At 37.7% G+C, this 23,254-nt stretch overlaps 1 protein-coding gene across 3 annotated transcripts in view; it reads right to left on the reverse strand.

Annotated features, from left to right (window-relative positions):
- The window catches only part of NR1H4 (nuclear receptor subfamily 1 group H member 4), a 72,213-nt gene that overhangs the window by 43,721 nt on the left and 5,238 nt on the right, over positions 1 to 23,254 (reverse strand). For 2 of the 3 annotated variants that reach the window (XM_039245575.1, XM_039245574.1), the window contains exons 2-4: positions 11,375 to 11,501; positions 10,665 to 10,700; positions 10,525 to 10,621 (exon numbers count right to left, since the gene is read on the reverse strand). In XM_039245575.1, the coding sequence (XP_039101506.1) occupies positions 10,525 to 10,603 (79 nt within the window). In that variant the 5' untranslated portion in view covers positions 10,604 to 10,621; positions 10,665 to 10,700; positions 11,375 to 11,501. Of the gene's footprint in view, positions 1 to 8,301; positions 8,508 to 8,760; positions 8,823 to 10,524; positions 10,622 to 10,664; positions 10,701 to 11,374; positions 11,502 to 23,254 lie in introns of those variants that run through there. The other variant, XM_039245576.1, reaches the window with a different exon arrangement.

The following is a 23,254-nucleotide window of genomic DNA, read 5'->3' on the forward strand; positions in this document are numbered from 1 at the left end:
TGGCTTGTCATCTGATCATCTCCTCTGTGAGTCCTGTCTTGGCTCCCCTCCGTTTATCTCCCCGAGAATTAATCTCGCCTACTCTCTGTACACACCACTATTGCAGCACTTAGAAGTATAAACAATTGTTTGGCTTGTTTACAGGTTTATCTTCCATGCTAAACCTGAAGTTTAGTAACATACTGCTTTACAAGAGCCCTACTGGGTACAAGAGTAAGGATTCAATTCACCTGCAATTTGCTAGATGTGTGAACTTGGGAAATACATTGAACTAGTTTAAGCTTCTCTTCCTTCCTCTATAAGGTGAAATATAATGTGGAATAAACAACCTGGGTGAGAGGTTGTAGTACAGATTAGCTAAGGCAAAGAATGTAAACTGCATAGTGCTGGATATAGCATAAACATTCAATACATTTTTTATTGTTGTGGTTAGCCTGTGAACTCTTTGAGAAATATATTAGATTACATTCCTCTCTCTTTTTTTTCATTCCTGGAACCTTACACAAAGCCTGACATAGTACACTTAATAAATATCTTTTAAATGGAAATAGTGGCAAATTTACTTCTCCTACCTTCCAACTAATTTCCTAAGTACAGTATCAGTCACTTTTGAACATCATATTTAAATAAAATAGTATGCTGCCATGTTACAATCAAAAATAGGTTCAAAATTATAATTACTGTAAAAATGATTAGAGTTTCTCTTTTAACTGAAAATTTAAAATGTAAGATTCTATTTTGAGAAGAATATTAAAATAGACAATATTATACTATATGGTCTATGTTTTAATTATAATCTATATTTTGCTTCAGAGGAAACAAAGAGCCTAGGCCTAAAGATGAACTCTTTACTCATTGATTTTCCATAGACTTGGGAGAAATCTGCTGTGAAACTAGTTCAGTACATCAGTGTTTCTCAATCTCTTTTTTTCTCACTACAACCATAGTTTGAAATACATCTTCTATAATGACCCTTGTATACACATAAACATATGTAGAAATAATTGAAACAAAATTTCCATGAAATAACACTTATCCTTACTTCTTGAAATGCACTCTCACATTTCTTTCTACTCTACTCCTATTCTATTCTATTCTATTCTATTCTATTCTATTCTATTCTATTCTATTCTATTCTTCTATTCTATTCTATTCTATTAGTTTTTAATACTGTTTGTAAGCTTCAAATAGACTTCATGGCCCACTGGGGTCTAAGACATGCCATTTTTAAAACACAGTATTAAGTAATGCACTTCAAAGTGTTTTTACGAGTGTCTACAGGTATTATTACTAGAACTGCCTAGTGTTTAACTTTAAAAAATGTTGCTAATTTTACATAATATTCAATGAAGAATTTTAGGGAAAACATACTTAGATTTTATCTCAATGAGGTATTTACCTGCCTGGAATCCTACAAAAATCACCCTGCCCCAACTTCTCTCCCCAGTTTTCTGACTCTGACTGAGACATCTTTGACAGAGATCTGTTGTTAAAATTTCAGACAAAAGCCCCACTCTTGCTCAGTCCAGTTGCAGAAACTCGACCAAGAGCAATTGTAAATAGTGTCCTACCTTTATCAGGCTTCACGCTCATCATTTCCATGAAAAATCCTGATGATATGTGGCTATGGCGAAGACTATTTTGAATTGGATTTTCTAACTCCTGAAACTGCATTACCATTCTTAGCTTATTCACAGCCACTGAAAATGAGACCAGGTAAGGAGTGACAGAGGCCAGAGGTTGTATGGTTTACTGATTAACTTCATTACAGAGCAGAATATTTGTAAATGTTTATGAGAAAAGTCTTCGATGCCAAGTTGCCTAGAAAACTGGAAGCCAGTCTCTTAACAGTTTGAGAACTTAATATGTAGAGTAGATTTCTGGTCAGTGGCCCTAAAAGTGGATTTGGTATCAATTGTCATGCTCTAGGTCTTGACATTTGTTCCTATTAAAAGGCTACATAATTTTGTAATGCCAGGAAGCATTAAAGCATAATGCTTAACAGTATAAGGCCATTGATCTGGCTTTATATCCAGGGTTATTGGTGGAATTGTGTCCTCCCACCCCCCACCAGATTGGTATGTTGAAGTCCTAACCTCATCATATGACATTATTTGGAGAGCTTTTATAGAGGTAATCAAGTTAAATGAGATCACGAGGGTGATCCTTATCCCATATAACTGGTCTCCTTCTATAAATGGGAAATTTAGACACAGAGACAGACAGACATACAGAGAAGACAATATGAGGAGACACAGGGATCTACAAGTCAAGGAGAAAGACCAGGAACACATCCTTCACCCACAGCCTCTAGAAGGAATCAACCCTGCCAACAGCTTGATTTTGAACTTTTAGCCTCAAGAATAGTGAAACAATCCATTTCTGTTGTTTAATCCACCCAGTCTGGGACTTCATTACAGCATCCTTAGCAAATTAATAAATCCAGGCTCCCTTGGTACTCACTAGCTCAGTGGACCATGGATAAATTCCTGAACCATCTCCCTCCTCCATTTCTTCATCTGTAAAGTGGGACTTATAACCATACAATCTCATAGAGTTATTATGAGGATAAAAGAAGATAATATTGATGAAATACTTAGTACGGTGGGTGGATACCCACCATCGTTACATTGATGTTATCATTACTCATCTTTGGACTCACGTTGTGGGATGGCTTGCTTACTGAGTAGGAATAATTCTGCAGCACAACCTGTGGATATCAAGCTTGTGACTGTTGGTTATTTTTTGGAGAAGATGGCTCTCGAATAGGAATTGGTAGGCCTAGGGTTAAGCTCACACTTAATGCAACCAGACACCATGTATAACATTAGGGCAGTCTCTCAGCTTCTCTGGGCCTCATTTGTCTACATCAACAGATGGTAAAACATAGATAATAATTCCTGCCCTACTTCCCTCATAGACTTGTTGTGAAGATAAAAACACAATAAATATGAAAGCTGTTTCAAAGGCAAAAGTGATCTGTATAAATGAAATCATCATTCCCAAGACATTTCTACAGGCTTCACACATTTACAAAGTGGTTCCACATGCATTACCTCATTTGATCCTACTTGCAGCCTCTGAGGAAGGTATTATTTCTGATGCCCACTATCTTCTACTCTATTTTACAGACTCTGCAAGGCAATGACATTGAATGATTTATCTAGAGTCACGCAGTTAGTGAGGGATGAAGTTAGGACTTTACCCCAGGTCTTCTGACTCAAAACCCCGTGGTTGAAAAACTAATGCACACTTGCCCTAATTGCCAAGAAAGAGAAAAGAGTGATGGTCCATGGGTATGTTTCAGTTTGGATTTCAAAATCAGAGCTTACCATTTGCAAAGCTATTCTCAATCCTCAGTTTACTTCTAACTTCATTCTCCTCTCCTCATAACCCCAGAGTTACTCTTGCCTTGAGAGGATCCTGGGTGGAAGAGCTACCCAAAGGATTTAACCAGGACAAATTATCTCTGAATTTTCTATTTTAAGAATTCTCTACTGATTTTTTAACTGGTCAAACAAATGGGTCTCTTGCCCTCAGAAACTGCTATGCTAACAAGAAAGTGAGTAGGACAATTTAACTGATCCAGGAAACAAATGTTGCTGAGTGACATTCACACAGGATGTTCTCATTATAAGACTGGTTGGATCCTTTTGTTTATCAGTAGTGACCAACTGCCTCATGGTTTTTTTTTTCCTAAAAATACATCTTCCCCCTGCTGTTCTGTGCACCGAAATACTAGCCACTAGCCATATATGGATACTTAAAATTAATTAAATTAAATTAGAATAAATTCCTCAGTTATGCTAATCCTATTTTAAATGTTAACATGTGGATAGTGGCAACTATATTGAACAACATAGATCTAGAACATTTCATCATCACAGAAAGTTCTACTGATCCTGTTGCATAAGGTACTTGGGAGCAATGTGAATGATATGTCATTCCTGGTAAGTGGGAGCATCAGCTATGAAGCCTTGAAAAAAAGGCAGTCCCAGGTTTTCTGAGAACTATACTTGAGAGGAAACTTGGTCAATAGACTCTGAGTGATGTAATCTCATTGGAAAGACTTTCTCCACTAAGAAGGTAAACATGAATGTTCTCTTAGCCTGGATTCTTAACCATCCAATTCTAATTCCTTGTCTTGATTATATTTTGGTTGCCACTTACTACCTATGGAACTTTAAGCAGATAACTGAACTTCTTTAAATCTCCATTTTCTCACCAGTAAAAGGGGAATAATAATGGTATGTACCTCATGGGAGTGTTGTAAGAATTAATATTAATGGCAAATAGTTATAGAGTACTTGTGATGTGCCAGGCATTCTTCTGAGAACTTGGTTAAATAAAGCAAGTCACTTGCATAAAGTTAAAGAATTTGCCTAAGACCACATACAAGTAAATTACAGAGATGGACTTGAATGCGGGAAGCTTGCTAACAAATATAGAGTAAGTATGATATCTGACATATAGAAAGCACTCAAGAAATAGTAGCTGTTACCATTATCACAATTCTTTTTATCACTGTAAGTATATAAATTTGCAACCTGATTTTATATTCAACCTTTCTCAGCTTGGTTATTTTGAGCGCCCTTGAGATTTGTTTCTTAGCCTGCAAAGGCTGAGAGCGAAGCCCTGGATGGCAATAGAGTCTCTCACCAGCTAGCCACTTCATGCATCTCACTGCATGCCTTTTCCAAAGGCCTACCAGAAGAACCACTAATTTATTTTGTAGTAAGGAAAGTCTCTGTCGATATTTCTTTACCATCTTCCATTTCTTAACTTCACCAACAAGGGTTATCAGATCTGAGATTCCTGGGACAGAAAAAACCAAAGCCATAGTGAATTAATAAAAGCTTAGATATTGCATAAATCTGTAGAAAAGATGCGAGGAAGAAATAGTAGTGACACAATATTTACATCATGCTAAAACAAAGCTTCCATTTTGTCTGAGCCAATGGTATCTTTTCATCTTCTGGACGCTTTCAGCTTCAATTTACCCATCAAATCAGCACTATATTCACTTGAGTTAAACTCAGTGAGATTAAAAAAAAAATACATGAAGTCAAATGTCAGAAATATTCCACAAAATTCCATCTTAAGACCTTTAATTGTATTTTAAAACATTTGACCGACTCTGTAGCATCTGAAAGATTCTTTTAAGCAAAAGACATAAGAAGAATAAGATTCTAAAATAAATATCTTCTAATAAAAATAAACTCCCCAGGGGTGCCTGGGTGGCTCAGTCGGTTAAGCATCCAACTTTGGCTCAGGTCATGAATTCGCAGTTTGAGTTTAAGCCCTACATTGGGCTCTGTGCTGACAGTTCAGGGCCTGGAGCCTGCTTCAGAGTCTGTGTCTTCCTCTCCCTGTGTACTTCACCTGCTCATGCTCTGCCTCTCTCTTTCTCTCAAAAATAAACAATCATTAAGAAAAATTTAATAAAAAAGTAAAACTACCCAGAGAAAATGGGCATAAACAGCTGAGGGAAGCACAAAGTAATGAAAAATAGCTAAAGGAAAAGGATTATGTGGGATATGCCTCCTATCACTTGCTGGGCCTCATTTAAAATGGGGCTTTGGAAAGACTATTAGATACAATAATAAAAATTAATATAAAAACACAAATTTCCTAGCTATTGTTAGCAATGCCATAATACCAAGATGAGATAGAACATGTCTTTCCTTCCTTAGGGCACCCAGAAATTTATTTCCATACTGTTGGGTTTTGTTGGCTCCTTGAAGATTCTTTGCATTCAACAATTTTAAGATAAATAGCACTTCCTTCCCTTAATGAGTAGTGTGGTGTTTATCATTTCAACAATTTAAATAGCAACAACCACCTTGAAAACTCTGGATTAATTATGTTGTGTGATGCCTTCAGGTTTACAAAACCCTTTTCAACACAGCCATTCAATTCTCCCAACAAGCCATAGCGTGTTATTATTAACCCCATTTACAAGGGAGAAAACTAAATTACAGAGAAAACTATACTAAACTCAATTGTCTCTAAGACTTTATTTCTTTCAATTTCATTGCTTACTTCCATTCACAATCAGTTAACTTTTCCCAATATCACTGAGCCAAAAGATCCAGAACTAACTGCACTGAGAACATTAGATAGTGGAGCATAAGACAGTACCTTCTTTTGCGTATGCAGTCCTATTGTTAGAATGCTTTTTTATTCATCTGAAATTCTGTGATTTTTTTGAGTTCTTAAGACACAGTTTGCTAGAAGAATACATAGGTCTTATTTAACATACCTATTCACCATGTCAAACTGTGGGAAGCTGTGGACTTTGTCATTATTACCTTTTATTGTGCACTAATTGCATAAAGACCCTGCCTTCTTCATTCATCAGAGAAGCCTTTCTCAATCCACTAAATTAATCTTTGATAAGTTTCCTGGCTTGCAGGATGTCCCAAAAGAAAGGAGACATCTCTTTTGGGTCACCATGTCTTTCCATTCTGAGTCCTATATGTGGATTCAGTTACCAGTGAGCTAGATTCCCATCTGGATCTGTCAGGGAAGTGTGATAGCAGAATAAATTAAAGGACCACAGAAAGTGATTCTAGCCTCATCTCTACAATTCCATTCTGTCCAAACTTCTTTCCTTCTTTTCTACAAGGACCAGCTTAAGAAAACAGAATCTATAGAACAAATCTGCACCATCAACCTTTTAATCTTACCCTTCCTTTGAATATTTAAACTGATTTGGGGGGAAATCACATTAATACTGTGTGACAGACCCCTCTGGTGGCAGTGTCACATCCTGAAGCCCACCCTTCATTTCAGCTGTAGCCACAGCAAGTGGTTCACACAAGCCACACACAAGCTCAGACTCCCCTTGTACTTTGGCATTTCAGGAGCATGCTGCATATCTTCTTTTCTTTCTGCTCAGAACTTCTCCAACACCATAGGAGGGAGACCACTTGGCCTGATTCCACTGGGCGTAGTAAAAGCACAACCCAGAAGTGCCAGGGAGTTCATGCCCCCATGGGTGAACACTGTTAGTAACTGCCCCAGTCCCTGGTCCCTCAGAGGACAATTCTCTGTGCTACTCCCAGGGGAATCAAATTCCCCTTGTCCACAACAGTGACCCTCATAACTCATCTCATGTTGGTCTTCCTCTGTCCCTGTCTCATCACTCCAGTCTTTCATTTCTACACCCCAGGATCACCTTTCCATAAACTGCCTGTGTACAAATCCTTGCTTTGGGCTCCTTTCTTCAGGGTAACCATTTATACATGAGGAGATGCTTCCCCTTCCCCTTACACAAAGCCTTCAGAGAGTGAGGGGTCCATAGCCATTACTAGAAGAAGCTGAATGTTCTTGGGGTGCCTGGGTGGCTCAGTTGGTTAAGCGGCCGACTTCGGCTCAGGTCATGATCTCGCGGTTTGTGGGTTTGAGTCCCGCGTCGGGCTCTGTGCTGACAGCTAGCTCAGAGCCTGGAGCCTGTTTCAGATTCTGTATCTCCCTTTCTCTCTGGCCCTCCCCTGCTCACACTGTCTGTCTGTCTGTCTGTCTGTCTCTCTCTCTCAGAAATTAAAAACAAAAAAAAAAAAAAAAAAAGAAGCTGAATGTTCTTACTCCAGAGGTCATTAGTGTTCCCAGTGCCCATTAGTAAATACTCTTCAGTATTTACTGAATAATATTACCAGCACCTTCCCAATGTCTTAATGTTGGGATTTCATTATGGCCTTTATAGTGAACTGCAGGGAGGAGGACCATACCCAAGGCCACCTTAAAAGTCACGTCATATGCCAGATAAGTACCACTGATCCAGGTTACCACTTTCTAGCACAATTGGAGCAATTTGTGGATGTTAAAACTAGACAGCGGTTCTAGAATTCTCATGCTGGTTAATGAGAATGCAGGATCCAGAGCCAGATCTCTAGGCTCTTTCAACTGCCCTAAATAAAAATTAAAAGACAAGGCCTTTAAAGTACATCCCAGATTTTGGGCTTTTGCATTTTCTATTTCCTCTGCCTAGAATGTTCTCCTTGGTTTCTTGTCCTTCAGTCTCAGCTCAATTGTCAGCTCCCCAGAAGCTTTCCCTGGCCACACCAGTTAGAGCAGTCCCATCCTTCCAGTTACTATGATATCACCCTGTTTTGTTGTTTTCATAGCACTTATCACTATCTGATGTTATTTTGTTTTCTTATTTATTTGCATGTTTATTGTGAGTCTACCCTCCACTTGGATCTTGCCTGTCTTTTTCTCTGCTTTATTCCAATGCCTGGTATATAGGAGGTATTCAATATTTGGGTGGAAGAAATGATAGCTATCCATATGCCATACCATTAAGCTCACTTTCCTTTGTTGTAACAACGTGATAGCTGGTTTTCATTACACAGACCACTGGAAGAAAGTTTCACTCTCCAGCTAGTTGAGCCCATGTGTGAACGCTTCTGAGTCTCTGGCATATCTCAAGATCCAGGAGTGGTGACTTGGGCACTGGGGTTACTCATTCATGGGCCACAGTCTTTTCCTTCGTGCTCTGTATCCTAAGCTCAAGGCAGGAAGGCCAAAGAATCCATCAGTGTCATCAGGAGACAAAATAAGATGGGAGGAAGAATAAGGAAATTAAAATGAAAATCTCCATCCACTGCTTTGGCGTACCTTTAGCTCAGGTAAGTTGTATAGAGAGAGACTGAGCCCCCAAGAGAAAAGAGATGTGATAAAAATGCTTAGAGATGGCTCTAGAACTTAATAGAGAAAAGGAAAGCATGGCCCATGGCCACACTGGGTATTTGTTACCAGGAGAGAAGGCCAGATGAAGATTTGAGGAAACTGTTCCAGCCAGGAATAACAGCTCTGCTGGCAGCTCATGCATCTTGTATTATGTATTCTCAGAAATCTTAAATGACTGTGTTAGGAAACAAGATAAGAACATGGTCTAGCAAAGGAGAGCTGAAGGAAAGCAACACTGAAAGTATGAGTCACAGTGCTTCCACAAGCAATCATTTTCAGATGCTTCTAACTTGACAGCACCTTTACAAATTTTTCTCTATCTGTTCACATCTTTTTTACCTCATGACTGATGAGGTCAGCCTTCAATCTAACCTGCCTTCTTGGAGATCTTACCATGCAATCATAAAATTTCAATGAAGTGAAAAAATAATCTTAAGTGGAATTTTCCTTAGCCTATGATATGCACTTACAGTTTGAACTATCCTGTGAGCTCTGATTAGTAGGACAAAAATTGTAAAGATGTCTATGCAAGTTGTTTTTAGGACTCATAAAAGGGTAGACCAGAAGCAAATGGTCAGGTAGCTGGACATGGACCTGCTTAGGGCCTGTTGACTTTGAATGCACCCACAGGATGAAAAAGCCAAATGGAAGAAATAATATGCAGCAAGTATGTCTCAGAACTGACATTTCATAAATAATTACTGCTGCCTTTGGTGTCTCTGAGAGTTACTGATAAATATCTCTTTTTTGCCCTTACCCTCTTTTCTCCTTCCCTTTTATTATTTATTACTTGATTCTTATTTATCAAGTGCATACTAGGGTTAATAAAATATGGTCACTGTGTTAAATGGTCTTATACTGTATGAAGCAAGTAAATATGTAAATAGGTAATACAAATAATGACTGCTCCTTGGAAATGACCTGCTAAACCATTACACACTAAGATGCTAATGACTAGTAGGTAATAGTATAAGCTATTAACTAATATCTTTCAAGGATGTCTGCAACCAAATAGGCAAGGATATCATGCCTTCAAATATTGAATTTTATGGAATTACAAATGTTTACATTTTCACTGTCGGAGTCCATGGTCCATACATTAATGCAGAGTAAGAAACTGGGAGCATCCAAGCCTCCCAGCAGGGCTATTATATAGAAAGGAATTATTTTTAGAATGGCAGAAAGCTTCCCTGCCGCATCCAAAATATTGGCTCTGTTGAGTCTTTGTTGATGTTCTCAAGTGAAACTATGAGAAGTTTTTTCATAAATGCATAAAGTGAAGCAATATATCATTTTATGGTATCATCTAGTTACAGATCTACTGAAAACAACTTAGTACAGTTTGTCCTCAATCCAATTTAAATGACTAATCATGACACTGTGCCATATATCCCCCAGCATGGGAAGAAGAGTAGAAAGGAAACTTATTGTAGAACTATAACCTAAGTAACCTCAGCCTTTTATAGGTGTAATATTAAACCATAAGAAGCATGATTTCATACTCTAGTACATGCTATAATAATATCAGAATAATCCTAGAACAGGAATCTCTTCCTACTCCCAGCTCTGTTAATTATCTAGCTTCATGGCCTTGGACAAGTTACAAAGCTCTGTCTTGCAGCTCTCAACTATAAAAAAGAAGACCATCAGGGTTAATAAATCCAAGGTCTGACCTCCCTCTAACCTTCCATACTATCTAATGTTTATTGAGTACTTAGATAGAACAAAAATTTTTCTGGGTTCTGTTGGACATCATCTAGGTTTTTTTTCTCATGTATTTCCAGGTTGCACTTTATTTTCACTTATATTCAAATGAACTTGACAACTTACCAAATAAATTGTCAGAAAGAGAAAATTCATCCATGACAGGTAAGTGGGAGTGTTCGATGAGATTCATTTTTGATCCCATCCAAATGTTCTATTTAAAGGGGCGCCTGGGTGGCTTAGTCAGTTAAGCGTCCGACTTTCGCATGTCCCTTCGTTATGGTAGTCTTCAAAAGAAAACCCTGAAAGACAAATAAATAGCAGAGAGTTTGAGGAAGGGCTGGGGGCATACACATTTAGTTAAAAGAGAGAGGGAGTGAGGGGGCAAGCTTAAACACAAAATAGTAAATGGATCTACTTGTAGCTTGCCAGGGCCTTTCTGTATATATCTGTTCTCAATATTTATCATTTTTATACATCATTTGAACTTACAAATGCCCAGGATATGTGCTTTCAAAAGAGACACTCTGTAATGGATCTGGGAAAACACCATTATGTTTTCATTTAAATTTCAGCACTTGAGAAATTTGGGCAAGATTTGATGACATTTTGGTTATGTCTTTACTTATTTTATAAGTAGAAAGAAACAGAAACAAATAGAGAGGCTTTGATTAAATATGGGATATATCAATGACTTAAATCACATTTAATTCACTTAAATGACTTAAATTCCTTTAAAGGAATATTAAACCTTATTCCTAAGTTGAACAGGTATTTCCAAAGACACAAAACTGATTTAAGACCATTTCCTTCTGGAATTTTCTTGAATAGACACTATGTCAGCAAATCAAAAATTTACAAAATATCTTCACAGGATCTTAATTTTTGCTTTTTAGAGAAAATTTCAGGGGCTTGCATTTTCACTCTCAGGGTCTACCATGGTCTTTAAAAAAGGGAAAATAATGGTAAATCTCACCAAAGTGTCTGAAGTTTCATCCTGGGTAAATGTCCGGAATGAATCCAAGAACCCAAAAGAAGCAATGTCCACTTTCAGTTGTATCTTTAGGTCTTCCTTCCTTCCTTCCAATATGTCTCCTACTTTCCTAAAGAGGTAATTTGAAAGGTCAAGTAATGAAAAGTTTTTCAATCAGAATATCTTTTCCAAGTTTGTTTCCTAAGGATGACTTTTAGACCTTTTTATCCAGTCTCTACTAAGAAATAATTTTGTTTACAAATAAATATTTGCTATTCAGGAAGAGAATATAGGGTTTCTTTTGGACAAATATTTATTTCATTAGAATGTCCCTACTATTTATGTCTCTATTTATTTCTCTTTCACTCAGCAGAATGTTCCAGTTTAAGCAGAAGTGAGTTTCAGATACACTAGGCTGCTGGTAAGGTAGTCTACCAGACTATGCTGATGCACTCATTCATTTACTCATGCTTGCAAAACACATTTACTGAGGACTTATTTTGCATTAAGCTCTGTGCTGGATCTTTGGCGATAACATGGTAAAAGGGGAAAAAACTGTCCATGATCTATGACATCAAGCTTAATAAAGAATAGAGACATTAAAAATAGCCACACATTGGGGAGCCTAGGTGGCTCAGTTGGTTAGATATCTAACTTTGGCTCAGGTCATGATCTCACAGTTAGTTAGCTTGGGCCCCACATCTGGTTCTGCACTGACAGTGCAAGGCCTGCTTGGGATTTTCTCTCTCTCTCTCTCTCTCTCTCTCTCTTTCTCTCTCTCTCCCCTCCACGCTCTCATACATGCTTGTGCTCTCTCTTTCTTAAAATAAACAAACTTAAAAAAAATTACACATATACACAAACGAGTACAGATTGTCAATGAAAGCTGGTGATGAAGCCTAAGATTAGTTTGCTCTAATAGGGAGGTTTGGATGTGAAAAGGTGTCAAGATAGGGAAGTAGCTGATGAAGGATGTGGTTTCAATGGCAATTTTTAGAGATGGTCAAGACAATGGTATATCTGATTTGATGAGCAGACACTAGAGAGGGGGTGGCTGTAGAGGCAAGAGAGAGAATCTCCTGCTATAGGAACAAATGATACCCACTGTGAGAATGCAGACAAATCTGGGTCCATCTGGTGAACCAATGGCATGACCCTGCCAGAATCTACTCTCCAGGAAACCAAGAGGTCTGTTGGGAGAAAACCCATCCTAAAGTCAGAGGGAGCCAGGAACCTTCACCCTAAAGCAAACCTTAGTCATTTGAGAAATGTGTAATTCTCAATGTAGCACAGTTTGGCCACACCATACTGGATTCAAAAGGCCTTTCTGCCACCCAAGGTGAGAGGGAAGACTATAAATAAAAATGAAATCTAGAAGCATTGAAGTATAAAGTAGAGGTAGATCCTTCCGACAGAATGCGTAGGAGAGACTACCAATTTCAACTCCACCCTCACCCTCATGCAATTCTGCCACATATCACAGTGGAACTTTGACCCTAAGAGGACCAGGGCCTTTCTGGGGCAATTGTGAAATAGTAGCAGCACCCTAGGTATCACCATAACCCATGGAGAAGGATAGGAAGTGTGACTGCTGGTTGGACATTACTCTTACTCATGGACACAAAAAGTAATGGAAGAAACAGCCAGAACAAACCTGATCATGAACAAACATGAGAAGACAGACCCTAAGGCACTTCTGAAATACTTGGACTCTGACAGAAAGCTCAAGGTCCTGAGGAATAAACCAGTAAAAATTGAGTTGTTGCTATTAATAAGACCTCATTCATACTAACAAGCTAGCTGTGGACTAGGAAAATCCAACTTTTAATATGTGTGTATGAATTGTTTAAGTATATATTCACTGTGTATATATTAATATATAAATTAATTATGTATAATCATTGCGTATATGTGTTTGCATATTGTATAATAAATGGATTGAAAAGCTGCCCCAAAATTCAAGCAACTATTTTTCTAGATAGAATTCTTCCTCTGGTGGGGCGCCTGGGTAGCTTAGTCGGTTAAGCGTCCGACTTTTGCTTAGGTCATGATCTCGCGGTTCGTGGGTTCGAGCCCCGCGTCGGCTCTGTGCTGACCGCCAGCTCAGAGCCTGGAGCCTGTTTCAGCCTGTGACTCCCTCTCTCTCTGACCCTCCCCTGCTCACGCTGTCTCTCTCTCTCTCCTAGAAATAAATAAAATAAAATAAAATAAAATAAAATAAAATAAAATAAAATAAAATAAAATAAAAAGAATTCTTCCTCTGGAACAGGAAATTCCACAGTTTCCCATAATAATAATTTCCAGGAACCCACAATGTAAAGTCAGGAATTTCCCCTAATATTCAATCCAAATGTATACTCTGTAATAATGTAAGACCCTTTTCCTCTAGTGTTTTAAAAAAGGGAGATTTTAGTTCTTCGACTTTTTCTTTACATTTCCCTCTGTGCTAAGTTTTTCTCACATTTGTCTTTTTTAGCCTTCAGTCATGTTCATCAAGCTTCCTTATACCACATGGTAGTTCTGTAATATTTTCCAGGTATACTCATCTTCATTTTGGATTCTTATATTTTCCTCTACATGTTCATATAAATTTGGTGTCTTTAGTTCAAGTGCCTGGCACCTAATAGGCCCTCAAGAAATGTTGGCTCAATTAAATGATCTGTATTTATTGTTTGTCCCAATTTATTGTTTCTGCCCAATTCTCTGCCAATTGGCATGCTCTTCCTGGACAAATGGCACAAGATAAAGATCAGATTCCCCTATTAATACAAAGGACATAGTTTATCAGTCTCTCACCCAAATGAAAGTCCAGTTCCCCAAATCCTGTAGCATTTGAGTTTACTAGCCCTGGCTGGAGATCCACTATGTGGGTGCCCCTGAGTAGCTAACAAGAGAGCCCTCTAGAACCCGGAAACAGTTGGCAGAGTCTGCTCAAACCAGATTTGTTGGGTTTATGATTCCTGAAGGGACTTAAAGAAAAGGTAATTCTTTAATTTTTGAAATGGTAATGCAAGCACATGATAAGCAATTTAAACAGTACACTGAAAAATAAGTCTTCCTTCTGGCTCTGTTACTCATTTCCATTACCAAAATAAACTTCAATGGCCAGTTTCTTGTGTATCCTTCCAATACTACAACCTCTTTTAGCATAAAAGACCCTTAAACACTGTGCCTTAAATCAGGATTTGGCAAACTACTGCTTACAGGCCAAAACTGGCCCACCATCTGTTTTTGTACAGCCTGCAAGCTAACAATGGTATTATACTTTTGGATGGTTTAAAAAAAATCAAAAGAAGGATATTTCATAACACATAAAAATTATATGAAACTCAAATATAACCATTCATAAACTGTGATTGGCACATAATCACACTCATTTGATTATGGAATATCTATGTCTTCTTTCCCCCAACAATGGCAGAGTTGCATAGTTGCAACACACACTGTATGGCCCACAAAGCCAAAAATATTTACTATCTAGCCCTTTGCAGAGGAAGTTTGTTAATCTCTGCCTTAAACAAATAACAGAAGAATCCTTTTTAATTAAGTAAATATAGGCAAACTATAAATAACATAAAGATTGCCTTGGGGGTATAAACCCAATTATATACGTCTCATAATAGTAGGGTCTTCACCTCTTAGCAGCTCCTTACTGGGATTGGCAACTTTAGTCTTACTTAGCTTGTCATTTAATGAATATCTACCATGTCCCAAACATTTGACAATTGTTTCCACATATATTATTTCTTTAATTAGGGTTACTTTTATGTCTTCCTTTTTCTAATATTTTCTACCCCCTTGTTAAGGGGAAGAATTGCAACGGAAAAACTAAGTCCCAGGAGACCCCACACCTTAGCTCTGGAGTTTTTTATTCCCCTCAAATCCTCCCTTTCATATAAGGAGTTGTTTTTGTAGGTTGAGAATAAGCAATGAATATTTTTTACCCTAGTGGCCTCAGAATAGTTTTGTTTATTTACATGCTACAAAATGGTTGAAAAACAATATACTCCATCAACACATTTTTGCTTTTATATCTATAGTTTTTCACTTAAAAGTTGCAAAAAGGTTAACTCCTGACATATTATAAAAATTGACATTTTATGTGCTGTTACATTACTCTCAAATTTATTCAATTATTTTTAACTATACTCTTAAATACCACAGCAACTTAATATCCTCCCTCATCCTTCAAAGAAACACTAAAAAGTGTTAACATCTGAAAAAAATTTTTAGCATTCCTTTTCCTCCGTAAGTTCACATTTCATTCTATCAGACTGCAGGATCTTACTCTAGTATTACACATTTTAATGCTTGAATGTCTATCATTGATTATCATATCATACTTTTCTGTAACTAAAACATGCACATTAATATGGATTTTAAAAAGGCTAGTGAGTTTAAGATTTTTAATATTTAAATTATAAATATTCTGGATTGAGTTTATTACTAATTATTATGAGTGCCCATTTCATCAAAATTATACCTTGCCCATTAGGCTTTCTCCACAACATGAAATTACATGGATCTTTCTTCCTGGTGCCAAAGAGTACAAGTAGAGAACGTCTGTTGTGAAGAGAGAGTGTGCAGATGAGAAAGGAAGTCACCACTCTAGGGCACCAGCCACAGCCAACAATGACTGAGCATATGCATTAGAAGAAGAACATCTCCGTAGAAATACGGTTAAAGGTTCTGTTTAAATACTGAGCTTTAAGAAACTGTAGACAGAGAGTCTAAAAATTCTCTGGAGTTAGTAATAAAAGCGCAGATCACAAAAAGCCATTATTTCTATTCAGATGCATTCATGTGTGTATGTTAATACACAAAGGATTGAATTTAGAATCAGAGCAAAGAAAGAAAGATATCCAAACGTGCACAGAGATTTACCTACCTTCCTATTTTCCTGAAATGTTGTTAAAATTTATTTTTAAATGAAAATATTTTAGGGGCGCCTGGGTGGCTTAGTCGGTTAAGCGTCCGACTTTCGCTTAGGTCATGATCTCGCGGTTCGTGGGTTCGAGCCCCGCGTCGGCTCTGTGCTGACTGCCAGCTCAGAGCCTGGAGCCTGTTTCAGCCTGTGACTCCCTCTCTCTCTGACCCTCCCCTGCTCACGCTGTCTCTCTCTCTCTCTCTCTCTCCTAGAAATAAATAAAAAGCTTTTAAAAAAAAGAAAATATTTTTAAAATAAAAGAGCCATTGCAGAAAATCCAGACAATATAAAAAAGCATTAAAGAATGCCAAATTGCATTTTATAATCTTTTTTCAATTTACGCTCCTAGCAGCTTCACTAAGAGCTCTGCCTTTGTCAGCACGCCTTCGTTAGAAATACCTTCAACACTCTTTTCTAACTTGATAGGTGACGAATCTTATCTCACTGTATTAAATTGCCTTTCTTGATTATAAGTAAAGTTCAAAAAAATGTATACATCTTTTTTCTTTTTATTTCTTTGTTTTGAGAGAGAGAGAGAATGCACACATGAGCTTGGGAGGGGCAGAGAGAGGGAGACAGAATCCCAAGGAGACTCTGCACTGTCAGCACAGAGCCCAACATAAGGCTTGATCCCATGAACTGTGAGATCATGACCTGAGCTGAAATCAAGAATTGGATGCTTAGCAGACTGAGCCACCCAGGTGCCTTATTACATCTTTATTGTCTATATGTGATAGCTTCTTCCCATTTTCTGTTTATGTTCTTTGTCATTTTTCTACAGAAGTGTTCATTTTTTGTTGACTTACAAGAGTTCTTTGCATATTGAATGATTCCTATTCTGGAACATTTACTACAAACATTTTTATTTGTCTTTTCATTATCTTTATCGAAAAGTTTTTCCATTGTATGTAGTTAAATATATCAGATATTTTAAAGTTTATTTTTATTGCTTTTCATTTTTAAGTTTATGGCACAAGGTGAGTTTTTTTCAGAATTGTTTGTTAAATACTTTACCCCACCGATCTATGCTCCTTCTTTTATTGACTCTGAATTTAGTTTCCCATTGATCTCACTGTTCTTTCTTGTACCAATATCATCCTTCCCTATTTTCGATCATTCTTTTTCAGTATTTCCCAAGATAGTCTCATCTTCTTATTCCCTGTAGCAAATCATCATATTTTGTGTCACATTCTTTTTCTAAAAAGTTTCTTTACAAGTTTGAAATGGTACCAAACCTATACATTTAGGTAGGAGAATTTACCTCTTTATAATATGTAATTTTGTTTTTCACAGGCAAGGTATGTCCCTATATACTCAAATGTGCTCTTATAGCTCTCAGTTTTGTAGTTTTTTCCCATGTATGCCCCAACTTCTCCATGGACATTCCTCTGTCATTTATCTTTCTCCCCCTCATGTGGTAATTAATGATTTAACTCTATCTGTCATAGTTCCCACTGTAGCACAGGATTATACATTTGAAGAAGGCAAAAATCGCAACTTATATTTCTTTTGTGTCCCCCTATGACACCTGGTAGTGCTACACATACACAGAAGCAATAGCTGTGGGCTGGTAGAAGTGTCCTGGGGGACGAGACGTGAGATTAGGATGGAGAACTATGCTGACCTTCTCTAGTTTCATGTATGACCTGGGACTGTTCACTTAACACTCCCCTCCCCATACTACACCCTGAGCTTCAGGTGAATGAAGGCTTAAAAGTCTAAATTATAGGGCTGCTGTAAAGCTTAAAAGGTAACCTTTCATAGGTGTTTACATATACATATCAATAACATGTACAAAAATGTTCACTGTATCGTTTGCAATGGTAAAAAACTGGAAAAAGCATAAATGCCCATCAACAAGAAAATGGATACATTAAATACTACATGCATAATGCGATAAGTATATTCATAAGTGCTATACAGTACTTAAAGTGAATGAGCTAGGACTATATGTATCCATATGGATAAAATTTACAACATCATATTGAGCAAAAGAATCAGGTTACAGAAAAATACAGTTTGATAAAATGCATATAAGTTTAAAGATATGCAAACAATGTTCTATATCACTTACCATTGATACTCTGATGTAGGGGTTAGTAAACTAGGATTCATGAGCCAAATGCAGCCTGCCAAAGACCAAATTTGCCCTTTTGTTTACATTATGTCTATGGCTGTCTTCATGCCACAATAGCAGAGTTAAGTAGTTTCAACAAAGTCCACATGGTCTGCAAAGCCTAAAATATTCACTATCTGGCCTTTATAGAAAACACTTGTGATCCCAGAGGTAACCTATAGTGACACGTATAGAGAAAGTGTTGAACCCGCTTTCAGAATAGTGGCACAGAATGGCTAGGTGGGAACATAAGGGAATTTCCACATCACATGTAATACTCTCCTTAAGCCAGAGGGTAAATACAAGGAGGCTGCTGATATTACCCACTTTTTTGCATATGGGAAATATTTCATAATGACAAAATATTGAATGAAATGAATGTATGTGAAAAGCTTCCTCATTTGTAAAGTCATGCAAATTCATACAGGATTCTATCATTCTTAAGGCTCTGAAAGGAAAGTATTCCTTTCCATAAAATGTCTGGGGACTGTGTATCCGTGTGGCACTAGCGGAAATGCTGAGTGTCATAATGAAATCTATGTTCAAGAATATTCTAATGAGAAGGTGGGATGGGCAGGGTAAAGAGTTAAAGGAGGGAATTTGCTGCTGAAGTGAGATGAGTTTATGCTTAGCCTAGTGGTGTCTGGAAGGATAGAAAGGAAGAGAATGAATAGAGCAGACATAAAGGGGGAGAGAGGAGAGAAAAAAGCCTGATGATTCAAAGTTTAAGCCTTGGGTATTTGTGGGAGCAGGGACAAAATGTTTATTTTACTTTATGTTTATTTGTATGGTGCTGCAACCTAAGTCTTAGCTTAAGGACCCAGGAATAGTTTCAAAACTGGTACACAGTGTTTGTTTTTAATGTGATAAGATACATAGTGACTGGTAACTTGGACTCCCACTTTCTGGTTATCAATTTTTACTTGTTTAGATACTGAGTGTCACAGGAAGTTCGTGGTATGTAGAGCTTTTCTGATGTAGCATAAACCATTTGCAAATAGAGACCTTGGGAAGACCCTGTTCCAATTAAATAGCTTTGACTCTGATTTAGAAGAATCTCAGTTTTCAGAAAATGAAGATAAAAACCATTTACATGTGTTGGTTCCCTATGAATTATACACACCCAAGAACACCATCGTTGGTGACATTTTTCTCAGATGAACCCAGTTGTTGATGACAAAGACACATTTTGTTAAATATGTAAATCATTCTTAAATAACAGGGAAAAGTAAACTTTTCCTAGCTATTATTATATCATGCCCAGGGGAAGCCCTGGATTTAGCCCAAAGTCTGGAAGAATGTTCTCAAGAAAAAGGAGCTCTAAAGGAGCTCTTTAAAAAAAGAGAGAGATTTATCTTTCCAGGAACTTGGTCTTCCCAGAAGCACTCAGACTGAAGTCATTCTTTTCAGGGCAAAAAATACAAATTTAATTTAAGGTAACTAGATCTTTCTCAAAGTCCAGAGAGATTTATAGGACAATTTGTGGTCAGTATCGACCACAGGTCAGGCAGGATGATTGCAAGCCAGTATGGCCATTGTGACCACATTATTCTGAGAGCGATGCCATATAGGAACCAGATTATATTTATTACTATCAGAGTAACTAGTACATCTTTTGGGAGATATAGATTAAAATAATATCTACCATCCTATGAGTACATACTATGTGGTAGCATCCATGCTATGTTATCTCATTTAATCTATAATAAGCCAAGCAGCTATTAACTTACACACTTTATAGGTGAGAAAACTGAGGTTCAAAGAGATTCAGCAAACTTCTCAAGGTCACACTGCTAGTAAGAAGCAGAATGGGGACGTAAATCCACATCTAACTCTAAACTCATGGTCTCTCATGTAACTCTCCCACCAAGACTGCCACTAACCACTTACCAGTCCCTAGTAAGGGTAAATTGGCAATTCTGCAAGGTCACTTCTGCCTAAGGCAGTTGATGTGTTCATATGCACAAATTAATTAAATAAGCATAGCTATACAGGGCTTGCCCATTATATTATTTTGTTTCTCCTTCTTTCGTGTTTCTAAAGTATCCACTTAAAGGCATATTACCTTGAGGCATTGTGAGCCAAAAATACTTAAGCCAACCAGACCTCTACAGCCCTTTGATTTTCTGTGCTCTGAAGGTCACACAATGGTACCTAAAGAGTGGCTGAGCTTTGGGGCACCTGGGTGGCTCAGTCAGTTAAGCATCCAACTTTGGCTCAGGTCATGATCTCATAGTTCATGCTGACAGCTCAGAGTCTAGAACCTGCTTGGGATTCTGTGTCTCCCTCTTTTTCTGCCCCTCCCCCACTCACGCTCAGTCTCTCTCTGTGTCTGTCTCTCAAAAACGAATAAACATTAAAAAAAAAAAAAAGAGTGGCTGAGCTTTATTTCCAGCTGGCTATAAACGTTGAGGCCCTGAGAGCTAGGAAATTGACAGTGAGTACTCCTTCCATTCTGTACCTGGTCCCCTGCTGGTCTTGCTCAAGCTCCAGCCTGGCTTCTCAACTACCTTGACTAGCACTAACCTCCAGGAGGCTCTTATACCGCTAGGTACCTCTTCTTGTCACAGTTATAATTCTGTCTTTGTGTTTGTGGTGAGTGGTTGTCTATCTACCCCATTGGACTATCACCTCCAAGAGAGCTCACACTGGATCATCAGTGCCTAGCAGATGGCTAGGTACATATTAGATACAAAATAAATACTTATTGATTAAATGAATTAGAAAGTGGATAAATAAACTAACTGCACATACATTTGAATACCTGAATAATATACCGCAGTAGATAATCACCTTTCGAGTCAATCTCATTTGGGCCACAGGACCACTAGTGAATAGAAATGTACAACAACAACACACATAGAAACTGAAGAAGGATTTTTTTTAAATCACATACAAAACCTGACAACTAAGCCTGCTTTTCCACAATGAAGCGCTAAATAGTAAACTATCCAATCTTGGTGGAAATCTCTTAACCATTTTATATACGAATGGACTACTCCAGAAAGTAATTTTAATAATCCTCCCAAATCTCCTTTTGTTAATTTCTCTTCCCTCAGAATTATCAGAAGTAGGTTTGTGTTTTCTTTTTTTTTATGTTTGTTTACTTTTGAGAGAGAGAGTGAGAGAGTGAGCACAGGAGAGGCAGAGAAAGAGGGAGACACAGAATCTGAAGCAGGATCCAGGCTTTGAGTTGTCAGCACAGAGCCCGAGGTGGGGCTCGAACTCACAAACCGTAAGATCATGACCTGAGCCAAAGTCTGACACTTAACCAACTGAACCACCAGGCACTCCATGATTTCATCTCTTTTCCTCCATAATCTTCTATAGTCAGAATAGTCAAGAAGTTATTTATGGGGTGATGGGCATGGAGGAGGGCACTTGTGGGGGTGAGCACTGGGTGTTATATGGAAACCAACTTGACAATAAACTATTTTAAAAAAGAAGTTTTTTATGTTTTCTCTATTACTGACCTATCATCTTTTTCCCCAAATAGTTCATTAGATCTCCTAAAATTTTATATTATTATTTATATAAATTATTTCTTATTTGCAAAAGTAGGCACCACACATCTTCCATTCTATACTCCATTTTGCAATGTGGGTTTGCCACTACCCCTCAATAGATGAAGTCTATTTCCCAGCCCTCAAACTTGAGCTGGTCTGGTAATTTTCTTGACAAGAAGAATGGTGGACACAATGCTATAAGACATCTGAGTCATCTTCTTTTCCTCATCTAGGAATGTTGCCCTGAGAGTGGCACACTATGTACAGATGCCCCCAGATACAAAACCTTTAGGAGAGAGAAGTCAAGCTATCCCAATTGTCCCAGCTGATAGCAACATCAAAACTACAGACATGTTTGTTTGGCTGTCTTGGACCTTCCATTCCATTTGATCTTGTATCTGAATAAGCCACATGAGTCCTTGCAAAAATGGCAGATAACATACTCAGCTGACTCATAGAAATATGAGAATTAATGAATGACTCTTTTAAGTCAGTATGCTTTGGGTAGTTGTTAACAAAGAAAAAATAACAGATATAGAAGCATGTAAGAAGAAGGGTGTAAAAACAACAACACAAAAAGGGCTAAAACGTATGGCCTTGGCTTTGGGATTAGGGTTTGGGCAGAGTCTAGAAGGACAGTAAGAAGACTGCTTTGGAAATATGAAGAACAGTGAGGAAATTGCTATAAGAAGCTGGAAAGGGGATGGGTCATTTTTTATAGTCATCAAACAATTGGCAACACTGTCACCTGTGGTAACTTGGAAGATGGAAAGTTTCCTAATGAAGTTGTGGATCTGAATAAGAAGATTCCCAAGGAGTATAATGAATGTGTCAGTTGGTGTTTTTAGCTATTCGTGATAAGGTCCATGAAGAAAGAGATGGATTAATGAAGGCAGTGTTCATTTTACAAATAGAATTTAAAGTAAAATGATGACATGCTAAGTTTAAAAGTAAGACTGTTTTGCATTTTTGGTCTCTCCATCTGGCAGAAGATTCTCAAGTAATAAATGGACCCAGGGTAATAAGTATCATGGGTGTGGCTCTAAGATCCTTTGCTAAGAGTTCAAAAAACTTAAGAAGGTGCCTAATAGATATTCACATCTAGGTAAAAAGGCATTCTAGATAAAGGGGCATTATTCCATTATCCCATAGCTTTATTCCATAATAGCTTGACATGTCCCAGGTAGAAAGGAGTCTGTCTCAAAAAATTTTCGATGTAGATTTTCAGGCACAGAGTGAGTCCTAAAAAGGCTCATAATTAATCCATAAAGTGTTATGCAAATTGCTTTAGTGAGACCAGTGCCATCTTGAACCAAAATCTGACTTTGTCATTT

The sequence above is a fragment of the Hyaena hyaena genome, unplaced genomic scaffold, assembly GCF_003009895.1.
Source record: "Hyaena hyaena isolate Hyena2069 unplaced genomic scaffold, ASM300989v1 scaffold_261, whole genome shotgun sequence".
Taxonomy (NCBI): Eukaryota; Metazoa; Chordata; class Mammalia; order Carnivora; family Hyaenidae; genus Hyaena; species Hyaena hyaena.